Source organism: Alligator mississippiensis, chromosome 8, assembly GCF_030867095.1.
Source record: "Alligator mississippiensis isolate rAllMis1 chromosome 8, rAllMis1, whole genome shotgun sequence".
NCBI lineage: Eukaryota > Metazoa > Chordata > Crocodylia > Alligatoridae > Alligator > Alligator mississippiensis.
The window spans coordinates 26,976,400-27,002,566 of record NC_081831.1 but is presented as its reverse complement, the minus strand read 5'-3'; the positions used below and the strand labels follow the sequence as shown (position 1 = coordinate 27,002,566).

The window sequence follows — 26,167 nt, the reverse complement described above, 5'->3', positions numbered from 1 at the left end:
TTTGCCTCCATTTTTCTGAGCAGGGACCTGGTCATCCCCTGCACTGCGACCCCCGTAGGCCCCGTGGGGGGCACACCCAGACCTAGGGTCAGCGAGGACCTAGTCAGGGAACTTCTGGAGGGACTGGATGTATTTAAATCAGCAGGTCCTGACGATCTCCACCCCAGAATGCTGAGGGAACTAGCAGAGGTTATTGTGGGACCCCTGGCACAGCTTTACGAGCACTCATGGTGCTCTGGCGATGTGCCGGAGGACTGGAAAAGGGCCAATGTGGTTCCCATTTTCAAAAAAGGGAGGAAGGAGGACCCAGGGAGCTATAGGCCCGTTAGTCTTACCTCGGTCCTGGGGAAGCTTTTTGAGAGAATTACCCTAGCGCATGTCCGTGAGGGGCCAGCAGGAGAGACTATGCTTAGGGGCAACCAACATGGGTTCATTAAAGGCAGGTCCTGTCAGACCAACCTGGTGGCCTTCTATGACCAGGTCACCAAATCCCTGTATGCAAGTGCCATGGTGGATACAATTTTTCTGGACTTTAGGAAGGCCTTTGACACGGTCTCTCACCCCATTCTCATTAACAATCTAGGAGACTGTGGCATCGACGCCTACACAGTCAAATGGGTCACTAACTGGCTGGAGGGCTGCACCCAGAGAGCGGTAGTGGACGGGTCTTATTTGACCTGGAGGGACGTGGGCAGTGGGGTCCCCCAGGGTTTGGTCCTCGGGCCTGCACTGTTCAACATCTTCATCAGCGACTTGGACGAGGGGGTAAACAGCACCCTGTTCAAATTCGCAGACGACACTAAGATGTGGGGAGAAGTGGGCACGCTAGAAGGAAGGAATAGGCTGCAGTTGGACCTGGATGGGTTACAGGGGTGGGCGGATGAGAACAGGATGGGTTTCAACACTGACAAGTGCAAGGTGCTGCACCTGGGGAGGAAGAACCAGCAGCAGACCTACAGGCTGGGGAACTCCCTTCTCATCAGTGCAGAGGCAGAAAAGGATCTTGGAGTCGTTATCGATGCCAAAATGAACATGGGCCGCCAATGTGGGGATGTGGTCAGGAAGGCCAACCACACCTTGTCATGCATCCACAGATGCTTCTCGAGCAGGTCCAAGGAGGTGATCCTCCCCCTCTATGCGACACTGGTCAGGCTGCAGTTGGAGTACTGCGTCCAGTTCTGGGCGCCGCACTTCAGGGGGGATGCGGACAACATGAAGAGGGTCCAGAGGAGGGCCACTCGCATGAGCAGCGGGCAGCAGGGCAGGCCCTACGAGGAGAGGCTAAGGGACCTGAACCTGTTCAGCCTCCACAAGAGAAGGCTGAGGGGGATCTAGTGGCCTGTTACAAACTAGTCAGGGGGGACCAGCAGGCATTGGGGGAGTCCCTGTTCCCCCGAGCACTACCAGGAGTGACTAGAAATAACGGTCACAAGCTGGCAGAGGGTAGATTCAGACTAGACATCAGGAGGTGCTACTTCACAGTCAGGGCGGCTAGGATCTGGAACCAACTTCCAAGAGAAGTGGTGCTGGCTCCTACCTTGGGGGTCTTTGAAAGGAGGCTGGATGAACACCTGGCTGGGGTCGTTTGACCCCAGTACTCTTTCCTGCCGTGGCAGGGGGTCGGACTTGATGATCTGCTCAGGTCCCTTCCGACCCTACCAGCTATGAAACTATGAAACCGCACAGCAGTGTGCACCAGAGGGCATGACACATTGACACTTGCCAGCTACATAACAGCCCAACTTGCTGCCCAGATCCACCGCAGCCAGGGCAAAGCAGCACAGCAGCAGCCCTATACAGCAACACACAACACTGCAGTCACACAAGAGCACTGCACAGAGAAACAGAAGAGCTGCAGCATCCATTCGATCCAGCATGGATCTCAACACCCAGTATCAACGCACAATTCCAACCATCCCACCCAGGTCTCCCCCAGCCGAGCTAGTGCCCCTCACTTCCAACCAGCAGCCTTCAGAACATTTGAGCTGCCAGGGACTGGGTCAGACTTTGGGTCCATCTTGCCAGTCTCCTTCATCATATGGCAACAGACAGCAGATGCTGAAAGGAGAATGAACTGGGCATGACCAAGGTTTTTCCCACTATTCCTCTTTTACTTGCAGCCTCCAGCATTTAAAGTCTAGGAAGTTTTATTTCGGAGGCCGTGGTCCTCACTCCCATACTTAGTAGCTCTTGATGTCCCTTTCCTTGAAGGGAGTATGAGCTGGGTCTGATGAGGGTGTTTTTCACTCCTACACTCTCAGCTGCAGCCTACAGCATTGCAGGGCTAGGAAGTTCTGACTCACAGACCGTGTCCCTCATGCCCCTGACCAAGAGCTCCTGATGCCCCTTCCTCCAACAATGTTTCCAATCTCTCCGTGAACCTGGCTAAACTCTCAGCTTGCCCTGCATGTGGTGGCAGGCAGATGGGGGAAGAGGGGGATGAATGTAGTAGGAAAGTAGTGGAGAGGTACCTGGGGATTTAAAAAAAAAATTTAATTTTAATTTTTCCAACTATTTGAGTTGGTCTAATAAAAGATGTCAGATTCACCCAAAGAACCTTGTCTGCCTCTGTCCTTAGACCAGTACAGCTACAACCTACACCCCTGTCTTCACCATTGAGTATTTTGTAAACCCTTCTCCTGTCCCCCCCTCAAGCATCAACTGTCTAAACTAAACAGGCCTGGCCTATTAAGTTCCTCCTCATATACAGGGCTGGCCTACAATTTTTGGGGGCCCCCTTCAAGATACAGATTTGGGTCCCCATCATCCATCAAAAAATCAAAATTGCAGTTAATTGCAGTATAAACTCACTGAAATAAAATAGTCGGGGCCAGGCTGTGCGCACGTGGGCTGTGCTGCGGTGCACACAGGGTTGGGGCAGCATGTGCTGGGGACACTTGGGTTCCCTGCCTGGGGCCAGGGCAGGAGTGGAGCTGGGAACTCCACCCCTACGTGGCCGGGAAGGGGCTCCCTGCTTGCATTGAGCCATTTAAACGAGGCACAAGCAGGGCCCCCTGCGACCGCAGTTTCCGCAGGATAGGATGGGCCGGCCCTGCTCATATGGAAGCCCCCCCATGCCACTGCTCATCCTTGTTCCCTTCCCTGGATCTTCTCTAGTTCTTCTATATCCTTTTGGACATGTGGGGACCAGAACTGGGAACAGTTTTTAAAGGTGTGGAGGCCCCATGGATTTATCAAGGGGCATCATCATTCTTTTTGTTTTGTTCACAATTCCATTTTTAATAATCCCTAGTGTTTCATTTGCCTTTTTGATGGCTGCTGAGCCCAGAGCTGTTTTTAATGACCTGTCCACAGTGACTTCCAGAGCTCTTTCCTGGGTAGTAACAGCTCATGTAGAGCCAATAATATGAGGGAATGTGCAAACCAATGGCTACACAGAAAAGGGGTGTGAAGGCATTGGGTGACTCTACCAAACCACTGATCAAAGCAGGAAGCCCACTGTATGCAGAGCCTGAACTGCAATACGTGCCTTGATGATGAGATTATACAGGCCCCTAATAATGCCTGTTGATGAGGCTGATGGAAAGGGCTGATTGAGAAGCCTGATAAACAAGTCTGGTTGACAAGGCTGATAGATATGGCTGGTACCACATGTTCCAGAGCACACAAGATAACAATGGGGCATACAAGGATGATACACCAAAGGGGCTGATGCTTGTTAAGTACAGGCACCAGGACATGTCTGACATGACTAGAATTGTTCTGATCAATGTATCAGGGGGACCTAGAAACCCCTGAAACTTTGTATTGACCTCAGGGATGCCACATGTGAGTGGTGCCTGTGCCTTGCCACCAGTTTGCAGCACTGACACAGAGGCCCCTGTTACATTTATTATACAATTCACTGGTGAATCATGCAATATATTTAGACCAGCCACACATGCAAGGTCATTGTCATCACAAAAATGGCCAACCTGCTACCAAAGTAGTGTTTGAATATGTGTAATAACTCTAGCTGGTTTCTATCCAGCTCTAATTTGCATGTGTAGCAGGGCCTTGGCTACCCTGGTGTCACGCGTATCAGGGAGCAGGTGCCTTGTCAGTAATAAACCCGGCCAAGCCTTCCCCATTGACAGAACATTGAGATCTCCAAGAGACCGCACGCTTCCTGATGCAGCAGCAGACAGCACCACAACAGAGCATTAGGCAGAGAATGAAATCCACTACCCAGCTGGAGAACAATACCCCCTGCCCTGGGGACCTCCCCCTCATTTCCCCCTCTGGGAGACCCTCATGCGCTCAGCCTAAGGGGTACATTGTTTGGGTGCAGCAGCTGGAACAGGGGTGGGATCACACAACTACAAGCCAGGGCAGCAGAACTACACAACACACCAGTACAAAACTACTTGACTCGGCCTTGCCTTGGCCAGAGCCTGGTGCCTGCAGCTGGGGAGAGGACTGTGACACACCCCAGCTACCAAACTACACAGCGCTGCTAAACCCCAAGTGGAGAAAGGAGATGGCCAAACCCCAGCTATACAACATATCTCACTTATGCAGTCCAGCATAGCTACACAACCTGGCTACACACCCCAGCAGCGACACACCTACAGACCACTGTGGCACTTGCCGGCATGGCTACACAACTGCACAACAGAGATATATTCAAGGGCACTGACACATAATGGAGCTACACACTAGGGCAGGCAACCCAAATACACTGTGGAGCTACTCCCTATGGCACTGCCAGACAGCAGTGAACCAGAGGGCGTGACACAACCACACTGCACAGAAGTGCACCAGAGGATGTGACACGCTGGCACTTGGCTACTGTGTACTGGGGCCAGTTACACAACAGCTCAGCCTGCTGCCCAGATCCACCGCAGCCAGGGCAAAGCAGCACAACAGCAGACCTATACAGCAACAAGCAACACAACAGTCACACAAGAGCACTGTGCAGAGACACAGCAGAGCTGCAGCATGCATTCAACCCAGCATGAATCTCAACACCCAGTATCAACGCACAATTCCAATCACCCCACCCCGGTCTCCCCCAGCTGAGCTAGTGCCCCTCACTTCCAACTGGCAGCCCTTCATAACATCTGAGCTGCCAGGGACTGGGTCAGACTCTAGGTCCATCTTGCCCAGTCTTCAGCATCACACAGCAGTAAGGTGAACTGGGTCTGACCAGGGCTTTGCCCTCTGCTCCTCTCCCACTTGCAGCCTCCAGTATTTAAGATCTAGAAAGTCCTGATTCAGAGGCCGTGCCCCTCACTCCCATGCTCAAAAGCTCCTGATGCCCCTTTCCTCCAAGAATGTGTCCAGTCCCTTTTTGGACGTGGCTAAACTCACAGTTTCCACCACATCTGACAGGAATGAGATCCCCCCTTCAATGACACACTGGGGGGTAAAAGTGCTGCCTTGAGTTCATTTTAAACTGCCTGCCTGCTAGTTTCATGTGGTGACCCCTTGTTCTTGTCTGGTGAGAGACAATCAACAATAAATCCCTTCTGCCTTTCTCCTTGCCATATAGTATTTTGGAAAAGCTTATCATGTCCCCTCTCAAGTGTCACTTTTCTAAACTGAACAGGCCTGTCTGTTCATCTATTCACCCCACACTCTATCCATCCATCTACCCATCTTTTACCTTTGTTTCTCTTTCCCATTAGGCTCTTTAATCTTTCCTCACATGGAAACCCCTCCATACCACTTATCATCCTTGTTGCCCTTCTCTGGACCTTCTCTAGTTCTTCTCTGTCCTTTTGGAGGTATGTGGATTAGTCCTGGGCCCTGTATTCCAGGTGTGGATCCCCCAGGGATTTATAAAGGGGTATCATGGTGCTTTCAGTGTTATTCTCCATTTCCTTCTTAGTCATCCCTAAAGCTGTGTTTGTCTTGTTGCCCACCCAGCATCCTCTGGCTGCTGCAGAGAGCAGGTTGGAGAAGATGGTTCTAAGCGCAGAGTCTGGGGTCTGGCAGGAATTTAGGGCAGAGTGAGAGGGGTCTCACAGGAGCTCTTGTGCTGGGTGGCTTAGCCAGAGGACCCCAGGCAGTTTTGGGGTGGGAGTCCATGGGTCTGAGGCCTTCATGGGGGCTGGATGCTTTGGGGATGGTGTCAAGTGGATGATTTTTCAGGGGGAGGCACCCAGCCCAGATCCTACCCCCCGCCCACCCCCAGCTCTCACACTACACCCCTTGTGACTTCCTGGTGACCACCCACACCCAGGGTTTTATAAGAAGCATCAGAGCAGCCAGCAGCCACAGACTGGCTACATGGAGTCCACAGTACTCAGTGCCTGCCTCCTGCTGCTGCTGCTGGGCTGGGGGGATGGAGCTGTGCTCCCCCCAGATGTGTTGGACACAGCCCCAGAGCCCAGCATGGTAGTGGCTGAGGGAGGACAAAACTGGGGCTAGGGATGTTGGTTGAGGGGGAGAGGCACCAGGGGGCCTGGGGAAGGCAGGGGGCTGCAGTTCAGGAGTGAGGAGTACCAGGGGGTCTGGGGAAGGTCTTGATGCTGTGGGTTGGGAGTGAGAGGCACTAGCAGGGTTGGGGTGATTTTGGAGGTTGCAGGTCAGGAGTGAGAGGCACTGGGGGTGGGTTGGGGAAGGTAGGAAGCTATGGGTTGGGAGTGAGGGGCATCAACAAGGCTAGGAGGGGGCAGGGCTTTGGGAGCTGTGGGTGGGAGGCTCCATCTCTGGAGACCTCCTGGCCCCCTTGCGGCTGAGGCGTTAACCCCTTCACTTCTGATCTGACCCATTCCAGGTTGAACTGATCCAACTGTTCCAGGATTTCATGAGTCGCTTCAACAAGACCTACAGCAACCCTGAAGGTGAGGGGGAGCCTGGGGGAGCTGGGTGGATGAGGAGAGTCTAGGGAGAGACTCAGGGGAAAAGGGAAATGGGGGTGGCCAGCTGTTCTCCTAACACCAATGCTTCTGGGTCCCTGGAGCCAGGAGCAGACCCTCGGCCTCCATGGTCCCCACAGCTCCAACAGCATGGAGAACAACTAGAAAAGGTGCAGAGAAGGGCAACAAGGATGATGAGCAGCATGGAGCGGCTTCTATGTGAGGAGTGACTAAAAGGCTAATTGGAGACGGAAAGAGAGAGTGGGGTGGATAGGTGGCTAGATAGAGTGTGTGCTGGTAGATGGATGGATAGAGTGTGGATGCATGGATGGAATCATAGAATCATAGGAAGTGAGGGATGGAAGGGAGCTCAGGAGGTCTCTAGTCTAACCCCTGCTCAGAGCAGAACCACCCCCAACTAGATCATCTCAGCCAAAGCTTTGTCTAGCCAGGTTTTGAAAACCTCCAAGGTTGGAGCTTCTACCACTTTTCTAGGTCACCTTACTACCCTCCTAGTGAAAAAAATTCTTCCTAAAATCTAACCTAAACTTCCCTTGCTGCAACTTGTTCCTTGTTCTGTCATCTGCCACCACTAAGAATAGTCTAGCTCCATCCTCTTTTCATAGATTCATAGATGTTAGGGTCAGAAGGGACCTCAATAGATCATCGAGTCTGACCCCCTGCATAGCAGGAAAGAGTGCTGGGTCTAGATGACCCCAGCTAGATGCCTATCTAACCTCCTCTTGAAGACCCCCAGGGTAGGGGAGAGCACCACCTCCCTTGGGAGCCCGTTCCAGACCTTGGCCACTCGAACTGTGAAGAAGTTCTTCCTAATGTCCAATCTAAAGCTGCTCTCTGCTAGCTTGTGGCCATTATTTCTTGTAACCCCCGGGGGCGCCTTGGTGAATAAAACCTCACCAATTCCCTTCTGTGCCCCCGTGATGAACTTACAGGCAGCCACAAGGTCGCCTCTCAACCTTCTCTTGCGGAGGCTGAAAAGGTCCAGTTTCTCTAGTCTCTCCTCGTAGGGCTTGGTCTTCAGGCTCTTAACCATACGAGTGGCCCTTCTCTGGACCCTCTCCAGGTTATCCGCATCCCTCTTGAATTGCGGCGCCGAGAATTGCATGCAGTACTCCAACTGCGGTCTGACCAGCGCCCGATAGAGGGGAAGTATCACCTCCTTGGACCTATTCGTCATGCATCTGCTGATGCACAATAAAGTGCCATTGGCTTTTCTGATGGCTTCATCACACTGCCGACTCATGTTCATCTTGGAGTCCACTAGGACTCCAAGATCCCTTTCCACTTCCGTGCCACCCAGCAGGTCATTCCCTAGGCTGTAAGTGTGCTGGACATTTTTCCTCCCTAGGTGCAGCACTTTGCATTTCTCCTTGTTGAACTGCATTCTGTTGTTTTCTGCCCACTTGTCCAACCTGTCCAGGTCTGCTTGCAGCTGTTCCCTGCCCTCCGGCGTGTCCACTTCTCCCCATAGCTTTGTGTCATGTGCAAACTTGGACAGAGTACATTTCACTCCCTCATCCAAGTCGCTGATGAAGACACCAAAGAGTATTGGTCCAAGGACCGAGCCCTGCGGGACCCCACTGCCCACACCCTTCCAGGTCGAAACCGACCCATCCACCACGACTCTCTGGGTGCGACCCTCTAGAAAATTTGCCACCCACCGGACTGTGTAGTCATCCAAGTCACAGCCTCTTAACTTGTTCACCAGTATGGGGTGGGATACCGTATCGAAGGCCTTCCTGAAGTCTAAGTATACGACATCCACCCCTCCTCCTGTGTCCAGGTGTTTCGTAACCTGGTCATAAAAAGAGGCTAGATTAGTCAGGCACGATCTGCCTGCTATGAACCCGTGCTGGTTTCCCCTCAGCATAATTTGTCCCGCCGGGCTCTCGCAAATGTGAGCCTTGATAATTTTTTCAAAGACTTTGCCAAGGATGGAGGTGAGACTGACTGGCCTATAGTTCCCCGGGTCCTCCTTCCTCCCCTTCTTGAAAATGGGGACCACATTGGCCCTTTTCCAGTCCTCCGGGACTTTGCTCGTGCGCCACGAGCGTTCAAATATTCCCACCAGTGGCTCTGCAATGATGTCGGCCAGTGCCTTCAGCACCCTCGGATGGAGCTCATCCGGGCCTGCCAACTTAAAGGCATCCAGTTCTTCCAAGAGACTCTGCACCATCTCAGGGTCTACGCATGGTAGTCTGGCGCCTTGCTGCTGCCTCTCTACAACCCCAGTGAGAGACTTGTCGTGCCCCTCGCTTAGGAACACTGAGGCAAAGAACTCGTTGAGGAGTTCAGCCTTGTCCCCCCTGTCCATCACCAATTGCTTCTGCCCATTTAGCAGGGGTCCTATTCCTCCCTGGGCCTTCCTTTTACTCCCTATATATCTAAAAAACAATTTCTTGTTGTCCTTTACTTGGGATGCCATCCTCAGCTCCATGGTAGCTTTGGCCCATCTAACTGTGTCCCTACAAGCGCGAGCAGAGGAGGTATATTCTTCTTTGGTGATCTCTCCTTGTTTCCACTTTTTATGTGCTCCCCTTTTGGCCCTTAGGCTGCCCTGGATTTCTCTGGTCAGCCAGGGAAGCCTCCTGGCCCCTTTCCCTCTTTTTCCTCGCATGGGGATCGTTTCGCTTTGTGCTCGAAGGATCATTTCCTTAAGGCACAGCCACCCTTCTTGGGCTCCCATCACTTCAAAACTCCTACTCTGCAGCGCGTCCTTGACTAATCGCCTGAGTTCATTGAAATCAGCTTTCCTAAAGTCTAGCACTTTCACCCTACTAGTTACCTTACCCACTCGACGTCTTATGAAGAATTCTATTATTAGGTGATCACTGTCCCCCAGATGGCTACCGATCTGTAGGTCCCCTGCCATGTCATCCCCCATTGCCAATACCAGATCCAGTAAGGCATTCCCTCTAGTGGGACCGTGTACCTCCTGTGTCAGGTGGAGGTCCTGTACACAGGTTAGAAACCTGCGTGAGTGGTGGGACTTTGCCGTCTGCGTCTCCCAGCAGATGTCTGGGTAGTTTAGGTCCCCCATGACTACCGCCTCTTTAGCTTTTATGGTCTCCGAGAGCTGCCTCAGGAGCCCCGAATCTATTTCTTCCCCTTGATGTGGGGGTCTGTAGCAGACCCCTACCACCAAATCCCTTTCTCCTTGCCCCCCACGTAGCCTAACCCACAATCCTTCTACTTCCTCATCCTTGGATTCCGTCTTGATGAGGGTCGATGTATATTGCTCATTGACATAAAGTGCAACCCCCCCCCCCCCTTCTTCCCCACCCTGTCCTTTCTGTACAATCTGTAACCCTCAATATGTACCGCCCAGTCATGGGACGAATCCCACCAGGTTTCCGTTAGCCCTACTAAGTCATAGGTGTTTTGTGCAAGCAGGAGCGCTAGTTCATCCTGCTTGTTCCCCATGCTCCTAGCATTAGTATATAGGCACTTGAGCCCTGCGACAGGTGCCTTTGCTGCCCCCCCGCTCCGAGTCCCAAGGGGCCCCTTATTTCTTACCTTCTCGTTTCTTACCTGTGCTGTAGTGCTGGCCGCCCCGTGGCTTGCAGGTTCCCAATGTTCTCTTTCTTCAGAGAAACCCCCCTTTCTTTTGAACCCCCCTTCAGGTAGTTGAAGGCTGCTATTAAGTCTACTCTCAGTCTCCTCTTCCCTAGACTAAATAAGCCCAGTTCCCTCAGTCTTTCCTCATAAGTTATGTCCCCCAGCCTCCGAACCATTTTTCTGGCCTCTGCTGGACTCTCTCGAATCTGTCCACATCCTTTCTGTAGCGGGGGCCCCAAAACTGAACACAGTATTCCAGATGTGGCCTCACCAGTGTTGAATAGAGGGGAATGGTCACTTCCCTTGACCTACTGGCAACACACCTGCCAGTGCAGCCCAGTATGCCATTAACCTTCTTGGCAACAAGGGCACGCTGCTGGCTCATATTCAGCTTATTTTCCACAGTAACCGCCAGGTCATTTTCTGCAGAGCTGCTACCCAGCCAGTCAGCCCCCAGCCTGTACTGGTGCATGGGATTGTTACATCCTAGTGCAGGACTTTGCACTGGTCCTTGTTCAACCTTGTGAGATTCCTTTTGGCCCAATCTTCCAATTTGTCTAGGTCACTCTGAATCCTAGCCCTACACTATAGCATATCTACTACTCCTCATGGCTTGGTGTCATCTGCAAACTTGCTGAGGGTGGACTCTATGCCATCTTCCAAGTCACTGATGAAGACATTGAACAAAACTGGCCCCAGGACCAAGCCCTGGGGCACTCCACTTGATACCAGTTGCCATTTATTACTACTCTCTGAGCCCAGTGCCATTTATTACTACTCTCTGAGCCCAATGCTCCAGCTAGTTGTCTATCCACCTTACAGTCTATTAATCCAACCCATAATTCCTTATCGTGCCTGCAAGAGTGCTATGGGAGACCATATCAAAACCTTGCTAAAATGAAGGTACACCACGTCCACCGGTCTCCCCGCATCCAAAGAGCCAGTCACCTCATCATAGAAGGAGATAATCAGCTTGGTCAGACATGACTTGCCCCTGGTGAATCCATGCTGGCTGTTCCTAATCACCCTTTTCTCCTTCAAGTGCTTAGAAATGGATTCCTTGAGGATCTGCTCCATAATTTTTCCAGGGACTGAGGTGAGGTTGACTGGTCTGTAGTCTCCTGGATCTTCCTTTTTTCCTTTCTTAAATATGGGCACCATGTTTGCCCTTGTCCAATCATCTGGGACCCCTCCTGATTGCCATGAGTTTTCAGCGATGATGGCCAATGGGTCTGCAATCACATCAGCCAACTCCCTCAGCACCCTCAGGTGGATGCCATCTGGCCCCAAGGACTTGTACACATTACCCTTTTCTAAGTAGTCCCTAACCTGGTCTTTCACAACTGAGGGCTGCTCACCTCCTCTCCAAACTGTGCTGCCAGATGCCATAGTCTAGGAGTTGTCTTTGCCTGTGAAGATGGAGGCAAAAAAGGCACTTCAGCCTTTTCTGCATCCTCTGTCACAAAGTTGCCTCTCCCATTCAGTAAGGGACCCACACTTTCCCTGATCCTCCTCTACCTACCGACATACTTGTAGAAAACTTTCTCGTTACTCTTCACATCCCTTGGTAGCTACAACTCCAACTGGATGGACAGACAGACTTATTCATTTTAGAAAATAGATGCTGGAGGGGGTAGATGAGAAGGGTTTACAAAATACTAAATGGAGAAGAGAGAGTCACTAGAAATGTATTATTGACTGTCTCTCACCGGACGAGAACGAGGGGTCACCACAGTTAGCTGTTTTAAAACTAACACCAGGAAGGTTTTTTTCACCCAGTGTGTCACTAAAGGGGGGAACTCGCTGTCACCACATTTGGTGGAAGCTGAGAGTTTAGCCAGATTCTCCAAGGGATTGGACAAATTCTTGGAGGAAAAGGATGTCAGTAGCTACTGAGCACTGAGTGAGGGGCTCACCCTGTGCAGTTCCTGGGAGCTCTTATGTCCCCAGTTGGAGACCCTGGGGAGCAGGTGCCCTTGCAAGGAGGGAGTTGTCCAGGCTTGGAGTGACTGAAAACAGGGGCTGGGAGTGGCTCATAGGAGGGGGGTGGAAGTCTTGGACAGCTTGATTGGGGCAGGACCCCCTGCTCCTCAGTGACCCCTATCTCCCTCCCCAGAGCAGCACCGGCGGTTGCTGATCTTCAGGCAGAACCTGGCCACTGCCAGGGCCCTGGAGGAAGCCGGGCAGGGCTTGGCCCGGTTCGGCATGACTCGCTTCAGCGACCTGACTGGTGAGACCCCCCTTCCCGCCACCGTCCTTGAACTCCACCTCCTGCCCCCCCCAGTCTGCCCCATTTCCCAAGCCCCGCCCCCTCTGCCCCAGCCAGACCTGTGACCCACAGCCCCACAAAGCCCAGCAGCCTGCTCAGCTTCCCTTAGTGACCCCCACAGCTAAACACTACTCCCTATAGCCCTGAGGCATTCACACACACAGGGACACATACCAAGGCACACAAGGATGCACACATGCACACACAGGGATACACGGAGATGCACACAGCACACACAGAGGGATGCACAGAGATGTACACACAAGAAGAACACAGATACACCCACATACACACACACGGATGTACACACGCATGCACACAGAGCTGCACACGGATGCACATACCACTTCTGAACTCTGCCCACTGAACCCCTATCCTCTGTCCCCGTTCCCCCCAGAGGAGGAGTTCCGGGCACAGCTGCTGAGCCCCATGCCTGGCCATACCCTACGCCCCCCTGCACAGTCCCCCAGCAAGCCAGCACCCCCCAGCTGTGACTGGAGGAAGGCAGGGGCCGTCACACCTGCCAAAAACCAGGTAGGGGCAACTGGAGTTGGGGGAGCAGGGCGAGGGATGTGTTGAGAGTGAGGGGCGCTGGCAGGGCTGGCAGGGGCTGTGAGTCAGAAGTGAGGGGCGCTGGCAGGGCTTGTAGGGGCTGCAGCTCAGGAGTGAGAGGCACCAGCAGTGCTGGGGTGGGCAGGGGCTATGGGTAGGAAGTGAGGGGACCATCAGGGCTGGAGAGAGTCTGAGGGCTGTGGGTCAGGAGTGAGGGGCACCAGCAAGGCTAGGTGAGGGTGAGAGGCTCCGGGTCAGGAGTGAGGGGCACCATCAGGGTGGGAGAGTACCTGGTGGCTGCGGGTTGGGAATGAGGGGCAGTAACAGGGCTAGGTGGGAGCAGGGGGCTGTGGGTCGGGAGTGAGGGGCACCATCATGAGGAAGCTTGATGTTGGTGGGAGCACCCTGCTTCTACCACCAAACAGCCTTCCCCCACAAGGCTCCCAGCCAACCCCCTGTCCTGTCCCCCTTCTCCCAGGGCCTGTGTGGTTCCTGTTGGGCCTTTGCCGCAGTCGCCAACATCGAGTCGCTCTGGTTCATCCGGCACCAGGAGCTCTACAACCTCTCTGTGCAGCGTACGAGGCCCTTGCTGGAAGGGGGCTGGGGCCTTCTGGGGGGATGCTGATGGTTCCAGAGGGCAGCGGAGGGGGGAGCCATGCACCCTGGGGGAGCTGGGGGCCAGGGAGATGCCTGAAGCTGGGGGACCCCAGGCCAGGGGAGTGGAGCAGCAAGGGGAGCCCCCTGTACAGGAGCAGGTGACCCCAGGGTGTATTGCTTTGCAGAGGTGCTGGACTGCAGCCGGCTGCAGGTGGCCTGTGGAGGCGCCTTCCCCTGGGATGCATTCACTGTTGCCTGGATGTACGGTAGGTGGGGGCTGGGCCTCATCGCTCCCCTGGCTCAGTTCCCCCCATTCCATGGAGCAGAGCAATGCACAGACCCCCCAGGCTGAGATCAGAGCCCGTATAGCACCAGGCACAGTGCAGAACCCCCAGGCTGACATCAGAGCACCTGTAGAGCCCAGCACAGCACAGACCCCCACCCCCAGGCTGGGATGAGGGCCCCTGTAGCACCAGATACTCAAACCACCCCCAAGATGAGATCAGCACCCCAAAGTACCAGGTATAGCACAGATCCAAAAGCTGAAATCAGGGCCCCTATAGCACCAGGTGCAGCACAGACCCCCCAGGCTGTCATCAGAGCCCCTGTAGCACCAGGCACAGCACAGATCCCCACCCCCAGGCTGAAATGAGGGCCCCTATAGCACCAGGTACACAGAGACCCCAGGCTGAGCTCATCACCCCTCAAGTACCAGGCACAGCAAAAAACCCCCAAGCTGAGATAGGGTCCCTTATCACACCAGGCATAGCACAGACCTCCCCCCACACTCAAGACTGAGATTGGGGCCCCTATTGCATAGACTCCCCAGCTGAGATCAGGGCCCCTATAGCATGAGGCTCTGCACAGACACCCCCCCTCCCGGTCTCCCCTGCTGACCCTTCTTCCCCTGCTGCAGGTCTGACACAAGAGGAGCAGTACCCATACATGGGCTGCCAGAACCTGTGCGAGTCCAGGCACCAAGCTGTTGCCTGTATCGAGACCTTCCAGTTCCTCTCATCTGATGAAAAGAGTGAGGAGCTGTGGGGACCCTGGCAGGGCTGGAGCAGGCACAGGGGGCAGGGTGTGAGCTTTTGGGATTAGGAGGGGTCTTCAGAAGGAGAGGAGAGAAACTGCTTAGGCCCTGGCTATGTTTTTGCTGGGGGGCTTGTGTGTGTTGTGGTGCGTGCATGTGCATCCATGTGTGTGTGCATGTGTAAACCCTGTGTATGTGGTGTATGCATTTGTGTGCAACCCTGTGTGTGTGCATCTGTGTGTATGTTGTGTTTATCTGAGTGCATCCCTGTGTGTGTGGTGTATGCATCTGTGTGCATCCCTGTGTGCACCCCTGCATGTCTGGTGTGTGCATCTGTGTGCACACCTGCATGTGCAAGCAGGCATGTGCATGTCTCAACTACATGTGTGCATCAGTACATGTGGGATTCCAGAGAACCATGCAGTCCAGAGGCTGTGAGGATGGGTAGGGACGTTGGGGGTCTCTCCCCATCCCACCCTGCTCCCCTGGCTCTGACACACTTGTGGCCTTTTCCATCAGAGCTGGCTGCCCACATTGCTGCCAGGGGCCCTGTCACCGTGTGCATCAATGCCGACTTGCTGCAGGTAGGAGCCCCTGTGGACCTATGCCCCTCTCCCCAGCCTGCCCTGCCCCTAGCCCCTGGTTGACCTTACTAAAGCCTGCTTCTACCCTTGACCTGTGCTCCCTCCTTCCCCCCCACCCCAGTTTTATGTAGAGGGCATCATCACAAAGAACATGGCTTGCCATTGCAACCCAGAAGAAACAAACCATGCCGTGCTACTGGTGGGCTACGGCCTAGGTGAGTGGGGGATGGGTAGGCGGGGGGCAGGGAGACAGGATGGCATGGGGGATGGTGGTAATGGCAGATGCATCTCATAAGAACATCAGAGCTGCCATGGACTGGGTCAGACCACAAGTCCATCTTGCTCCATCTCCTTTGTCACATGGCAGTAGAGAGCAGGTGCTGGAAGGGAGAGTGAACAGGGTCTGAGCAGGGTTTTTCCCCTGTTCCTCTCTCACTTACAGCCTCCTGCATTGAAGGTCTAGAGAATTCTGATTCAGAAGCCATGCTCCTCACTCCTGTGCTCAAGAGTTTCCGATGCACCCCCCTCAAATGTCTGTTTCCTAAACTGAGTAGACCTGTCTGTCTGTATAGCAACCCCACCTACTATCCATCCATCTATCCTCCTATCCATCCATCTATCCACCCAGCATTATCTATCCATGGTATCCACCCCAGAGTCTACCTGTCCATCTATCCACCCCACAATCTATCCATCTATCAACTCATCTATCTGTCTCTTTCTCCTCTCTCTCTCTCTCTCTCTCTCTCTTTGTCTTGCTAGCCTCTTTAGTCTCTCCATTTATGGAAGCCCCTCCATGCTGCACTGATCTACACTGAAAGTGTGCCTGTTTACAAATCCATGATCCATCCACACCTTGAAGACTGTGCCCAGATCCGGTCCCTGCACCTCCAAAAGGATAGAGAAGAACTAAAGGTCCAGAGAAGGGCAACAAGAGTGATGAGTGGCATAGAGGGGCTTTCATGTGTGGAGAGGATAATGGGATAGAGAGAGGGAAAAAGAGAGAGAGTGTGGTCAAGAGATGGATGGATAGTGTGGGATTGATGTATAGATACATAGGCCTATTCAGTTGAGAAAAGAGATCACTTAAGGAGGGGCATGAGAAGGGTTTACAAAATACTAAATGGTGAAAAGAAAGTCACTAGGGATTTATTATTGCCTGTCTCTCACCAGACAAGAACAAGGGATCACCACATGAAACCAGCAGTAGTAGGCATCTTTCTGTCTTGTGAGACAATAGAATTATGTCAAGTGACACATCATCTCACTGAAAGTAATCCTTGCTTGGAGGATAAAGTGAAGCTGGTTGCAAAAGCCTGGGCAGTGTATATGGAGACACTGAGCTTCCCACACACCAGTGTCCTACCTCTCAGCCTTGCTGATTTAATCCAAAGGAAAAGCAGGTGCCAATACATAAGGAGGCAATCAGTTTAAAACTGACACCAAGAAGTTGTTTTTCCCCCAGCATGTCATTGAAGTGTGGGACTCGTTGCCACCAGATGTGGTGGAAGCTGAGTTTAGCCAGATCTGCAAAGGGATTGGGCACATGCTTGGAGGAAAGGGGCATCCGGAGTTAATAAGCATGGGAGTGAGGGGCACAGCCTCTGAATCAAAACTTCCTAGACCTTACATGCAGGAGGCTGCAAGTGGGGGAGGGGGGTGGGGAACCCTGATGAGACCCAGTTCACTCTCCTTTTCAGCCTTCACTCTTTGTCATCATGTGCACAGGAGATGGGGCAAGAAGGACCTATGGTCTGACCCAGTCCATGGCAGCTCTGATGTTCTTATGTTCTATTACTATTTAGATGTATATCCTGCTCTTTGTCTGAGACAAGATTAAGGGGCTGGAAGACAGGAGAGCCCCAGGGGAGGCAGGATGGGGTTGAGGACCCCAGGGCGATGTGATGGAGACAGACAGACAGTTGACAGAGATGGAAGCAGGGGATGAGGTTCAGAGTTCTCCTAAACCGCTCACTGCCCTTCCCCAGTGCTGACCTGTCCCCTGCTTTTTCCTCACCAACTCCAGAGAAGAAGACCCCGTACTGGATTGTGAAGAACTCGTGGGGGCCTGAGTGGGGGGAGGAGGTGAGTTGAGGGGCACAGAACAGCCAATGGAGCATGGTGCCAGCTGCTGGGATTGTGTGCTGGGGTGCAGCCAGCAATGGCGTGGGTGGGTATGGTCATACCAGGCCCCCTGGTTCAGTGCAGATGGTGGCTGGCTCTGGGGTGTGGTGTTTGGGGCATTGATATACAGTAGCTGGGTCTGCAGTGATGTGTGTTTGGGGGGCTGGTTATATAAGGGTCCCCTTGCTGCAGGTGGTGCCTGGCTCTGGGGTGGATTATGGGAGGCTGGTTATATAGGCCCCCCCTTGTTCACTGTAGATGGCAGCTAGCTCTGGGGTGGGGTGTTTGGGGGACTGGTTATATAGGGCCCCAGATAACCAGATATATAGGGCTCCAGGGCCCCAGATTGCAACTGGCTTTGGGGTGAGGCACATCAGGGGCTGGTCATCCCAGCATGTGGGCGTATGAGAGCTGTGCCCAGCCCCAACTGCTTATCCCATTCACCCCCCCAGGGCTTTTTCCGCATCTACCGTGGAGGCAATGCCTGTGGCATTGCCTCATTGCCTGTCACAGCCATGGTACCTGAGGGTGACTTTGATGCTGCCATAGAGTCCTGCCCACCCTGACAGGACAGATGGATGGATGGATAGGCTGCATCTCTTCCCTACCATGATCAACAAGCAAGGAAGATGAACAGTAGCATATGGGAGACTTGCAGGGGTTGTGGGGAGGGGTGGGGGGTGGAAAGGGTGTAGGCTTTAGGCTGCTTAGTAGTGGAGTATTAGACTCAGGTCCTGTTTGCTTGCTGTTCTCTAGCTAGAGGTAAGATAGGAAGAAGGGGCAACCAGTGATGGAACTGCTTAGGGGAGGAGGTCCTCGAATATAGGACACAACTGGCTCAGCCAGGAGGACTCTGTGGCTTGGTACAGGTGCATCTGGTCTGGCAATAGAGACAGCTTTCTACTGTCACTGAAATAGGTCTATTGCCTGGCCTGGTCCAGAAAAGACCTGGAAAGGTCCATGTGACTGCCCCATTAGAAGCAGCAGTATTATCTTAATGCGGAAAGAGCCCATGCACAGTTAATACGGTTACTAGCTTTGTCAGATGTCTCTCTTTACTGAGCTTGTCCTGGTTGGTTCTGAGTGGGGGATACAAGGCACAGATTTGCCTTGGAAATACCCTCTTTGGCAAGAAGCCCTAGCCTTTGCTTTTATTGCCCATTTGCAGTGAGCGGAGAAGGGGGCTGCTTGGAAACCTTGTTTCTGGAACTGAGGGACAAATTTCTTGGCCTTGACAGGCTGCCACCTTTTAAAGGCTCAGTAACTTTAGGCCTAATTTCTGCCTTGTTTTGTAAGAGTGATTCTTTCTCATCCACCACTTCATCTGCCTGATCCCTCTGGTCTTCCCCAGGCGCTCCTGTTTGTACCCAGTACTAGCATTGCTATTAAAATGGCTTGGGATTGAATTTTTGAGTTGGAGATTTTTTTTTCCTGGGACAGGCTTCTCAAATCTTCCTTGGTCTTCACAACCTATCTGGGATCAATAGGGGGCTGGGATCAACCCCCCTAGCCAGCACAAAACCCATGAGCCCAGGCACATGTGCATGCTCCCACACATACATTGTACCCCGGCGTCTGCGGCACACACACAATCCAGGCATCCAGGACACACAGACAACCCACACACACATATGAACCTGGACACAAACTCAAGGCATCTGGGACTTATGCATGCATGTGCACACACATACATGCATGTCAGGTGTTTCCCCCACACACAGAGGAATTGGGTGTCTGAGACATGCATGTGCACACACTAACTTACATACATAGAACCAAGGTGTGTGTCCCCCAACCTCAACACACACACAAAAGAATCAGGTGTCTGACACATGCATGCATGTGTGCACACATGGGTCCGAGACTCAGGGTTTGAGCTTTCTCTAGGAACTGATCCTTGGGGCACAAAAGGAGTCTATCCCCTCATGCAGAAAAGGGGGTAAGGGGATAAAAAAGCCCCCTTGACTGAACAGGGAACTCCAGGAAAGACTGGGGGCAAAGAAAGAGATTTACAGGCAGTGGAAGCAGGGGGCAGCCACCAAGGAGGCATACACCTCTCTGGCGTGCTATTACAGGCAATCAGTTAGGCAGGCCAAGGCAGGACTAAAGCTTAGGCTGGCTTCAATAATTAAGGACAATAAAAAGTCCTTCTACAGATACATAGAAAGCAAAAGGAAAGTGCAGAGTAACATAGGGCCCCTGCAGGACAAATCAGGACAGTTGGTGGGTGACACAGGGAAAAAGGCGGAGCTCTTCAATGAGTTCTTTGCTTCAGTGTTCCTAAGTACTGACCAAGACAATTCCCCCACCTTGAGCATGGACAGATGTCCAAAAAGCACCAGACCACCAGAGGTTAGTGCTGATTTAGTTAAGGAGCACTTAGAAGGGCTGGATGGGTACAAGTCAGCCCAGCCTGGATGACCTCCATCCACAGGTGCTGAAGGAATTGGCCAGTGTCATAGCTAAGCCATTGGCACGGCTGTTTGAGCACTCATGGTGCTCTGGCCAGTTCCTGAGGACTGGAAAAGGGCCAACATGGTGCCCATTTTTAAGGGGAGAAGGGATGAGCTGGGTAACTTTAGGCCAGTCACTGTTACCTCTATCCCTGGGAAAATACTGGAAAAAATCATCAAAGAGCACATTTGTGAAGGCCCACCAGGAGAAATGATGCTGAAACGAAACCAGCACGGGTTCATCACAGGTAGATTCTGCCTGATAAACCTTATAGCCTTTTATGACCAGGTCACGCACTGCCTTGACACAGGAGCTGGGGCTGATGTCATCTTCCTGGATTTTAGGAAGGCCTTTGACACAGTTTCGTATCCTATTCTCATAGGGAAGCTAGCAGGCTGTGGAGTGGACACCTACACAGTCAGGTGGGTGGCCAACTGGCTTAGGGACTGCACCCAGAGAGTGGTGGTGGACTGGAAGGAGGTGGGCAATGGGGTCCCGCATGGTTCGGTCCTTGGACCAGTGTTACTTAATATCTTCATCAGCAATTTGGACGAGGGTGTGGAGAGCACCCTCTCGAAGTTCGTAGATAACACCAAGTTATGGGGCAAAGTTAACACACCGGAGAACAGGGAGCAGATACAGGCCGACCTGGACAGGTTGGATCAATGGGAGGAATGAAATGGGATGCAATTCAACAAAGATAAATGTAAGGTACTCCACCTAGGAAGGAGGAATCCCCAGCACACCTACAGGTTGGGGGATGACTTCCTCAGCAGCTCAGAGGCTGAGAGAGATCTTGGAGTCATAGTTGACTCAAAGATGAACATGAGCCGGCAGTGTAACGACGCCATCAACAAGGCCAATCACACCTTGTGTATTAGCAGATGCATGACCAACAGATCAAGGGAGGTGATGCTCCCTCTCTATGCGGCATTGGTCAGGCCGCAGTTGGAGTACTGTGCCCAGTTCTGGGCACTGCACTTCAAGAGGGACACAGAGAATCTGGAGAGGGTTCAGAGGAGGGCCACTCACATGATTAGTGGCCTCCATGAAAGACCCTGTGAGGGAAGGTTGAGAGATCTGGATCTCTTCAGCCTTCACAAGAGACATCTGAGGGGAGACCTTGTAGCTGCCTATAAGTTTATCAAAGGAGGACAACAGGGAATTGGTGATGCGCTATTTACCAGAGCACCCCAGGGAGTAACTAGGAATAGCAGGTGCAAACTAATGGAGAGTAGATTTAGGTTAAACATTAGGAAGAAATTTTTTACAGTAAGGGTGGGCAGAATCTGGAATGGGCTTCCAAGAGAGGTGGTACTATCACCTAGCTTGGAGGTCTTCAAGAGGAGGCTTGATAGTCACCTGGCTGGGGTCATCTGACCTCGGTCCTCTTTCCTACCAGGGGCAGGGGGTCAGACATGATGATCCATTGTGGTCCCTTCCGAGTCTACAATCTATGAATCTATGAGACATCTGGCATATACATGCACATGCACACATAAAATACCTGCTCTATTTGCTGGGTCTCTGCTCCCAGCTGCACCCATGCCTGGCTGGAGTGAGCTGGGAGTACATCCTGCCACTGGCCCCAAATGCATCCCTTCTTGAAGGTGCAAGGAGGCCGGGGGTAGAGTATGACCTGAATGGCGATAGGGGCTGTTCCCTGAGGGGATGGGTGAGCTGCTCTGGTCTCTGATAGTACTTCTGGGACTCCCTTGCTGTAACCCAACAAACCCCACTCCCCTCCCAAAGCCGGGATAGGACTGAGGGATCCTGGGTCCAGCTGCCCCCCTCCATTTCATCTCATTCAGCTCCTAGAGATGGGCTAGAACCAAGACATCCTGGTTCTTACCCCTCCCGCTGCTTCTGCTAAGGGAGCAGCAGGCCTATCTAAATAGCCAAGATAGGGCAGCCCAGCTGCCATCTGCTCAGTGGCTCAGTCCCCCAACTGAAGGATCCAGGTATCTGGGTGCCCACCTCAGCAGCTGGGAATGGGAGCTAACCCATTGTCCCCACAGTCCTTTTGCCTTCTGTCTCCTGGACTGACAGCTGGGCAAAAACCCAGGCATCCCTCCATGGGCAGATCTAAGGGCATTTATACATGTGCTTTGGCAGTGGGAGTGGGGATGCTTTAATTAGAGCGGCTCTGAGAGCTACTCTATGTAAAGCACCAGGAGTGTCTCATGTATCAACATCCCCGCACTGAAAAATGGTGTCAGGGGTGCTTTAACTAAAGCTCATTTGACCAGCTTCAGATAAAGCACCCCCACTGCCATTTTTCAGTGCAGGAACGCTGATACATGAGACACTGCAGTCTGCTGCAGCGTGGTAATAATTCATAGTTTCATAGTAGCTAGGGTCAGGAGGGACCTGAACAGATCATCTAGCCTGACCCCCTGCCACAGGCAGGAATGAATACTGAGTTCACAAGACCCCAGACAGGTGATCATCCAACCTCCTCTTGAATTTGCCCAAAGTAGGGGCGAGGACCACTTCCCTGGGAAGTTGGTTCCAGATTTTGGCCACCCTAACTGTAAAATATTGCTTCTGATCTCTAACCTAAACCTATTCTCCATCAGCTTATTACCATTGTTCCTCGTCACCCTGGGTGGTGCTGGGGAGAAAAGGGCTCTACCTATTTGCTGTTGATCCCCCCTGATGAGTTTGTAGGCAGCCACCAGGTCCCCCCTCAGCCTCCTCTTGCTGAGGCTGAACAGGTTCAGGTCCTTCAGTCTCTCCTCGTAGGGCCTGTCCTGCTGCCCTCTCACCAAGCGGGTGGCCCTCCTCTGAACCCTCTCCAGGCTGGCCACATCCCTTTTGAAGTGCGGCACCCAGTACTGGACGCAGTACTCCAACTGCGGTCTGACCAAAGTCGCATAGAGGGAGGATCACCTCTCTGGACTGGCTTGAGATGCACCTTTGGATGCATGACAAGGTATGGCTGGCCTTGCTGGCTGCGGTCTGGCACTGGCAGCTCAGATTAATTCAGTGTGTCTCCCAGAACCACCACCACCCGCTCAAAGTGCAGCCCAGCCCCAGCCAGGAACAGCCCAGCATAGCCCCAGCCCGGCCTCAGCCCGCAGTAGCAGCCCACCCTGCTCCATGCGCAGATCTGGGACACACCCCCCTGTGCCCTCCCAGCAGTGCGAGTAGCGGCGGGAGCTGCCACCCCACCCACCCCACACGGCTCAGTCCTGAGGCTCAGTCCCGTGCCCCACCCCAACTGGGCAGCTCCTGCCGCTGCCCCAGCCCCAGCCCCACTCTCTTCTCCACTGCCCACCCCCAGCACTTATGAGAGGTCCTGGAAGAACTCAGATGGGCAGGATTCACGGCCAACCCCTGGAAATGTGCACTGGGGAAGGGTGAGACACAGTACCTGGGCTTCATAGTGGGACAAGGTAGCATAACGCCAGTAGTGGCCAAAGTGGCAGCCATATGACAACACCCCTTGCTGCGGATACTCAAACAACTGTGATCGTTCCTTGGTTTCACCAATTACTACCAGTGGACCATTCAGGGATTCTCAGAAAAGGCAGCTCCCCTAACAGAGCTGACCAAGGGCCACCGAAACCTGGTCCAGTGGAACCCAGAAGCCCTCTGTGCTTTCAAACAGCTTAAGGAGACCTTGTGTCAACATCCAGGGTTATATACCACGAATTTCCAGAAGACATTCTTTCTGCAGACAGATGCCTCAGGCATGGCCTTAGGGGCAATTTTCTTCCAGGAGGAAGGGGACAACAAAAGGCCCATCGCCTTTGTAGCAGGCCAGTAGGGGGAGCTCTCCCACCTCACTACGCCCGTCCACCTTCCAGACTCCATGTGTCCCTCCAGGGGCGCCTAAGCCTGGCAGACCCTCTTTCGAGCCCCACTGCAGAGTCCGGGGGTAATGTGTGCTGCCACCACCCCAAGAAGGGACTATCTGGGTCCTGTGTCCTCGGGGAAACACAGGCCTAATAGTCCTATGGGTACTTGACCCAATTCAAGAACTTGGGGCACTTCTCCAAGTCAGGGGCCAAAAAGGATAGTCTCCCTTAGTCTGCAGACCCAAGGGGCCTCCTAGGCATAATTAAACCCACCACTCAATAAGTCTCCTACACCAGTCACAAAGGAGAACTTTATTGGTTACAGAGGATAGGGTTAGAATAGGGTACAGGGTAGAGCAATATCAGAGAAATCCCATAGAGCAAACTCCTGTGGCTGGGGTAGCCTCTGATCTTGCATCTGAGTTACTGCAAGCTATATATCTAGTTGGATCTCAGTTAGCTTACTCACAAGTATCATCCAGAAGCAGTTGGAGAATCCCTCTGGAGGCAGGCAGTTCCTTGATCATGAGTTTTGAGAGAGAGAGCCAGTTTCAGATGGTACGGCTCTTCTTTGTTCCTGAGTAGCCCTCATGGCTGCTGCCTCCCTCCTCCCAGGCAGTCCTTAACTTATATAGCCCTTGTGACCTCATTTACCTGGTCCAATGGAGGCCAGCACCTGTTGGCTGCCAGCCAACCAATTTGAAATACATCACTAGTTGCTGGGCAGACTCTAGCCCACCAGGAAGGAAGCCCCTCACCCAGGTATGTGATGCCAGTCACGTAGGCAGGGAGAGCAGGTTTCCCCTCTCCCTCAGGAATGTATCCAGCTCAGGTTACCCAAAGAGATAGGGTAAGGATATGTCTCTCTGCTAGGCCCATTCTTATCAAATTGTCACAGAGCAAAGACCTCGGGGAGAGAAAAAGGTGGCCTTCTGCCACAGCCTTCATCAGCAAGAAGCTAACCCTGGCGGAGACCTGCTACTCGAGGAATGAGCAAGAGTGTTTAGCCATCCAGTGGGGGGTAGAACTTTTTCATTATTACCTCATAGGGTGGGAGTTTGTGTTGATCACCAATCATGTCCCTCTACACTGACTACGAACAGCTAAGTTGGATAACGCCAGATTGATGAGGTGGTCCCTGGCCTTACAATCCTTTTATTTTACAGTAAGACACTGAGAAGGGAAGAAGAACAGGAATGTCAACTTCCTTTCGCGGACAGAGAACAGATGGGACAACACCATGAACCACCAGGCTGAGGCCAGGAGAAGACACCAGCTTTGGAAGAGTTCTTTTTTGCCTTTCTTTTTTCCTTTTTGTTATTGAGGTAATTTCTTTACTCTTTTCAGTTACCCCTCCTGGGGGTGGCTATTGAACTACGGGGGGAGGTGTGTAACAGGGGCTCAGGTGGGAGCCCTGTTACTAAGACAGGGTCAGGCAAGATTGACCCGATGATGCTCCCCATCAGGTGGAGGGAATCATGCAGCCAGGGCAGGGCAGGGTGATTAGCCCGCCACAGCCAGTATATATCCAGCAGCTACATTTTGCCTTTGGGCATGAGAGTGTGGTAAAAATACAGCATAATCTATACACCCTGCTTTTGTAATTGCTTATGCACTCCGCATGTTTTTACTCTCGCTTCCACACTTATCACTAAGACAAGTAGACTAACAGTTGATTTACGAGTAGAACTAACATTCTGCAGACGGAGCCAGGAACGGATGCAATAAATAACTCCTTACAAGAAATAAGCGAAGAGGGACAGGGAAAAATGTTGATGCAAAGAAATTTCACCCTGACCAAAGGATGACCAGAGGGGCTTAAGAACTGCCCCTGGGAGGGGATTTAAGATGTAAATGATACATGTATGTAAGCCGTCATAAAACATGTAACTGCTAAGACATACGATGCAAGACGTAATGCTAAGTCTGCCAATAATTGCACGACACATTGAAATCTATTGTTTATGTTGGCTATAAAAAGAAGCTTCAGACACAGTTTGAGGTCGACTCTGATTTGAGCGACTCAGCTCCCTGGTCGATCTGTTTGCAAACAAATAAACTCGAATTGGACCCAGCCTGAGTGCGTGTGACTCTCTCCTAGAGGTGAATCAGACAAGCCTCCAGGGGCACGAAACTAGCCGTTTGTGCAACAATTTGGCGAGCCAGCCAGGAGCTGCCCTTTGGACCACCCCGGGGTCGGATGACGAGATCGGCAAAGGGGTCCGTGGAGTGGCCACCAGACCACTTTTGGAGTCTGCCACGGGCACCGGGAACGTGAGTCAGGACACCCGGGAGGTTAAAGGCTCTCCATTGAATGAGTCACCCAGGCTGAGTGGGTCCGAAGAGAAAGTGCCAGGGCGTTGGCA

At 52.7% G+C, this 26,167-nt stretch overlaps 1 protein-coding gene across 1 annotated transcript; it reads left to right on the top strand.

The window, feature by feature from the left end:
- Positions 1 to 6,207: 6,207 nt before the first annotated feature.
- LOC132243298 (cathepsin W-like) lies at positions 6,208 to 18,950 on the top strand. The gene is made up of 11 exons (XM_019481703.2): positions 6,208 to 6,342; positions 6,725 to 6,791; positions 12,502 to 12,615; positions 13,052 to 13,188; positions 13,685 to 13,781; positions 13,989 to 14,069; positions 14,720 to 14,833; positions 15,356 to 15,420; positions 15,542 to 15,635; positions 17,447 to 17,505; positions 17,997 to 18,950. Exons 1-11 carry the CDS (start codon positions 6,235 to 6,237, stop codon positions 18,108 to 18,110), a joined length of 1,050 nt encoding a protein of 349 aa, XP_019337248.2. The 5' UTR covers positions 6,208 to 6,234; the 3' UTR covers positions 18,111 to 18,950.
- Positions 18,951 to 26,167: the final 7,217 nt, after the last annotated feature.

Coding starts and splice junctions, on each gene's coding strand:
- LOC132243298 (XM_019481703.2), top strand. CDS start 6,235: ATGGAGTCCACAGTACTCAGTGCCTGCCTCCTGCTGCTGCTGCTGGGC. Junction 6,343..6,724: donor CAGCCCCAGAGCCCAGCATG/GTAGTGGCTGAG, acceptor GACCCATTCCAG/GTTGAACTGATCCAACTGTT. Junction 14,834..15,355: donor CCTCTCATCTGATGAAAAGA/GTGAGGAGCTGT, acceptor CTTTTCCATCAG/AGCTGGCTGCCCACATTGCT.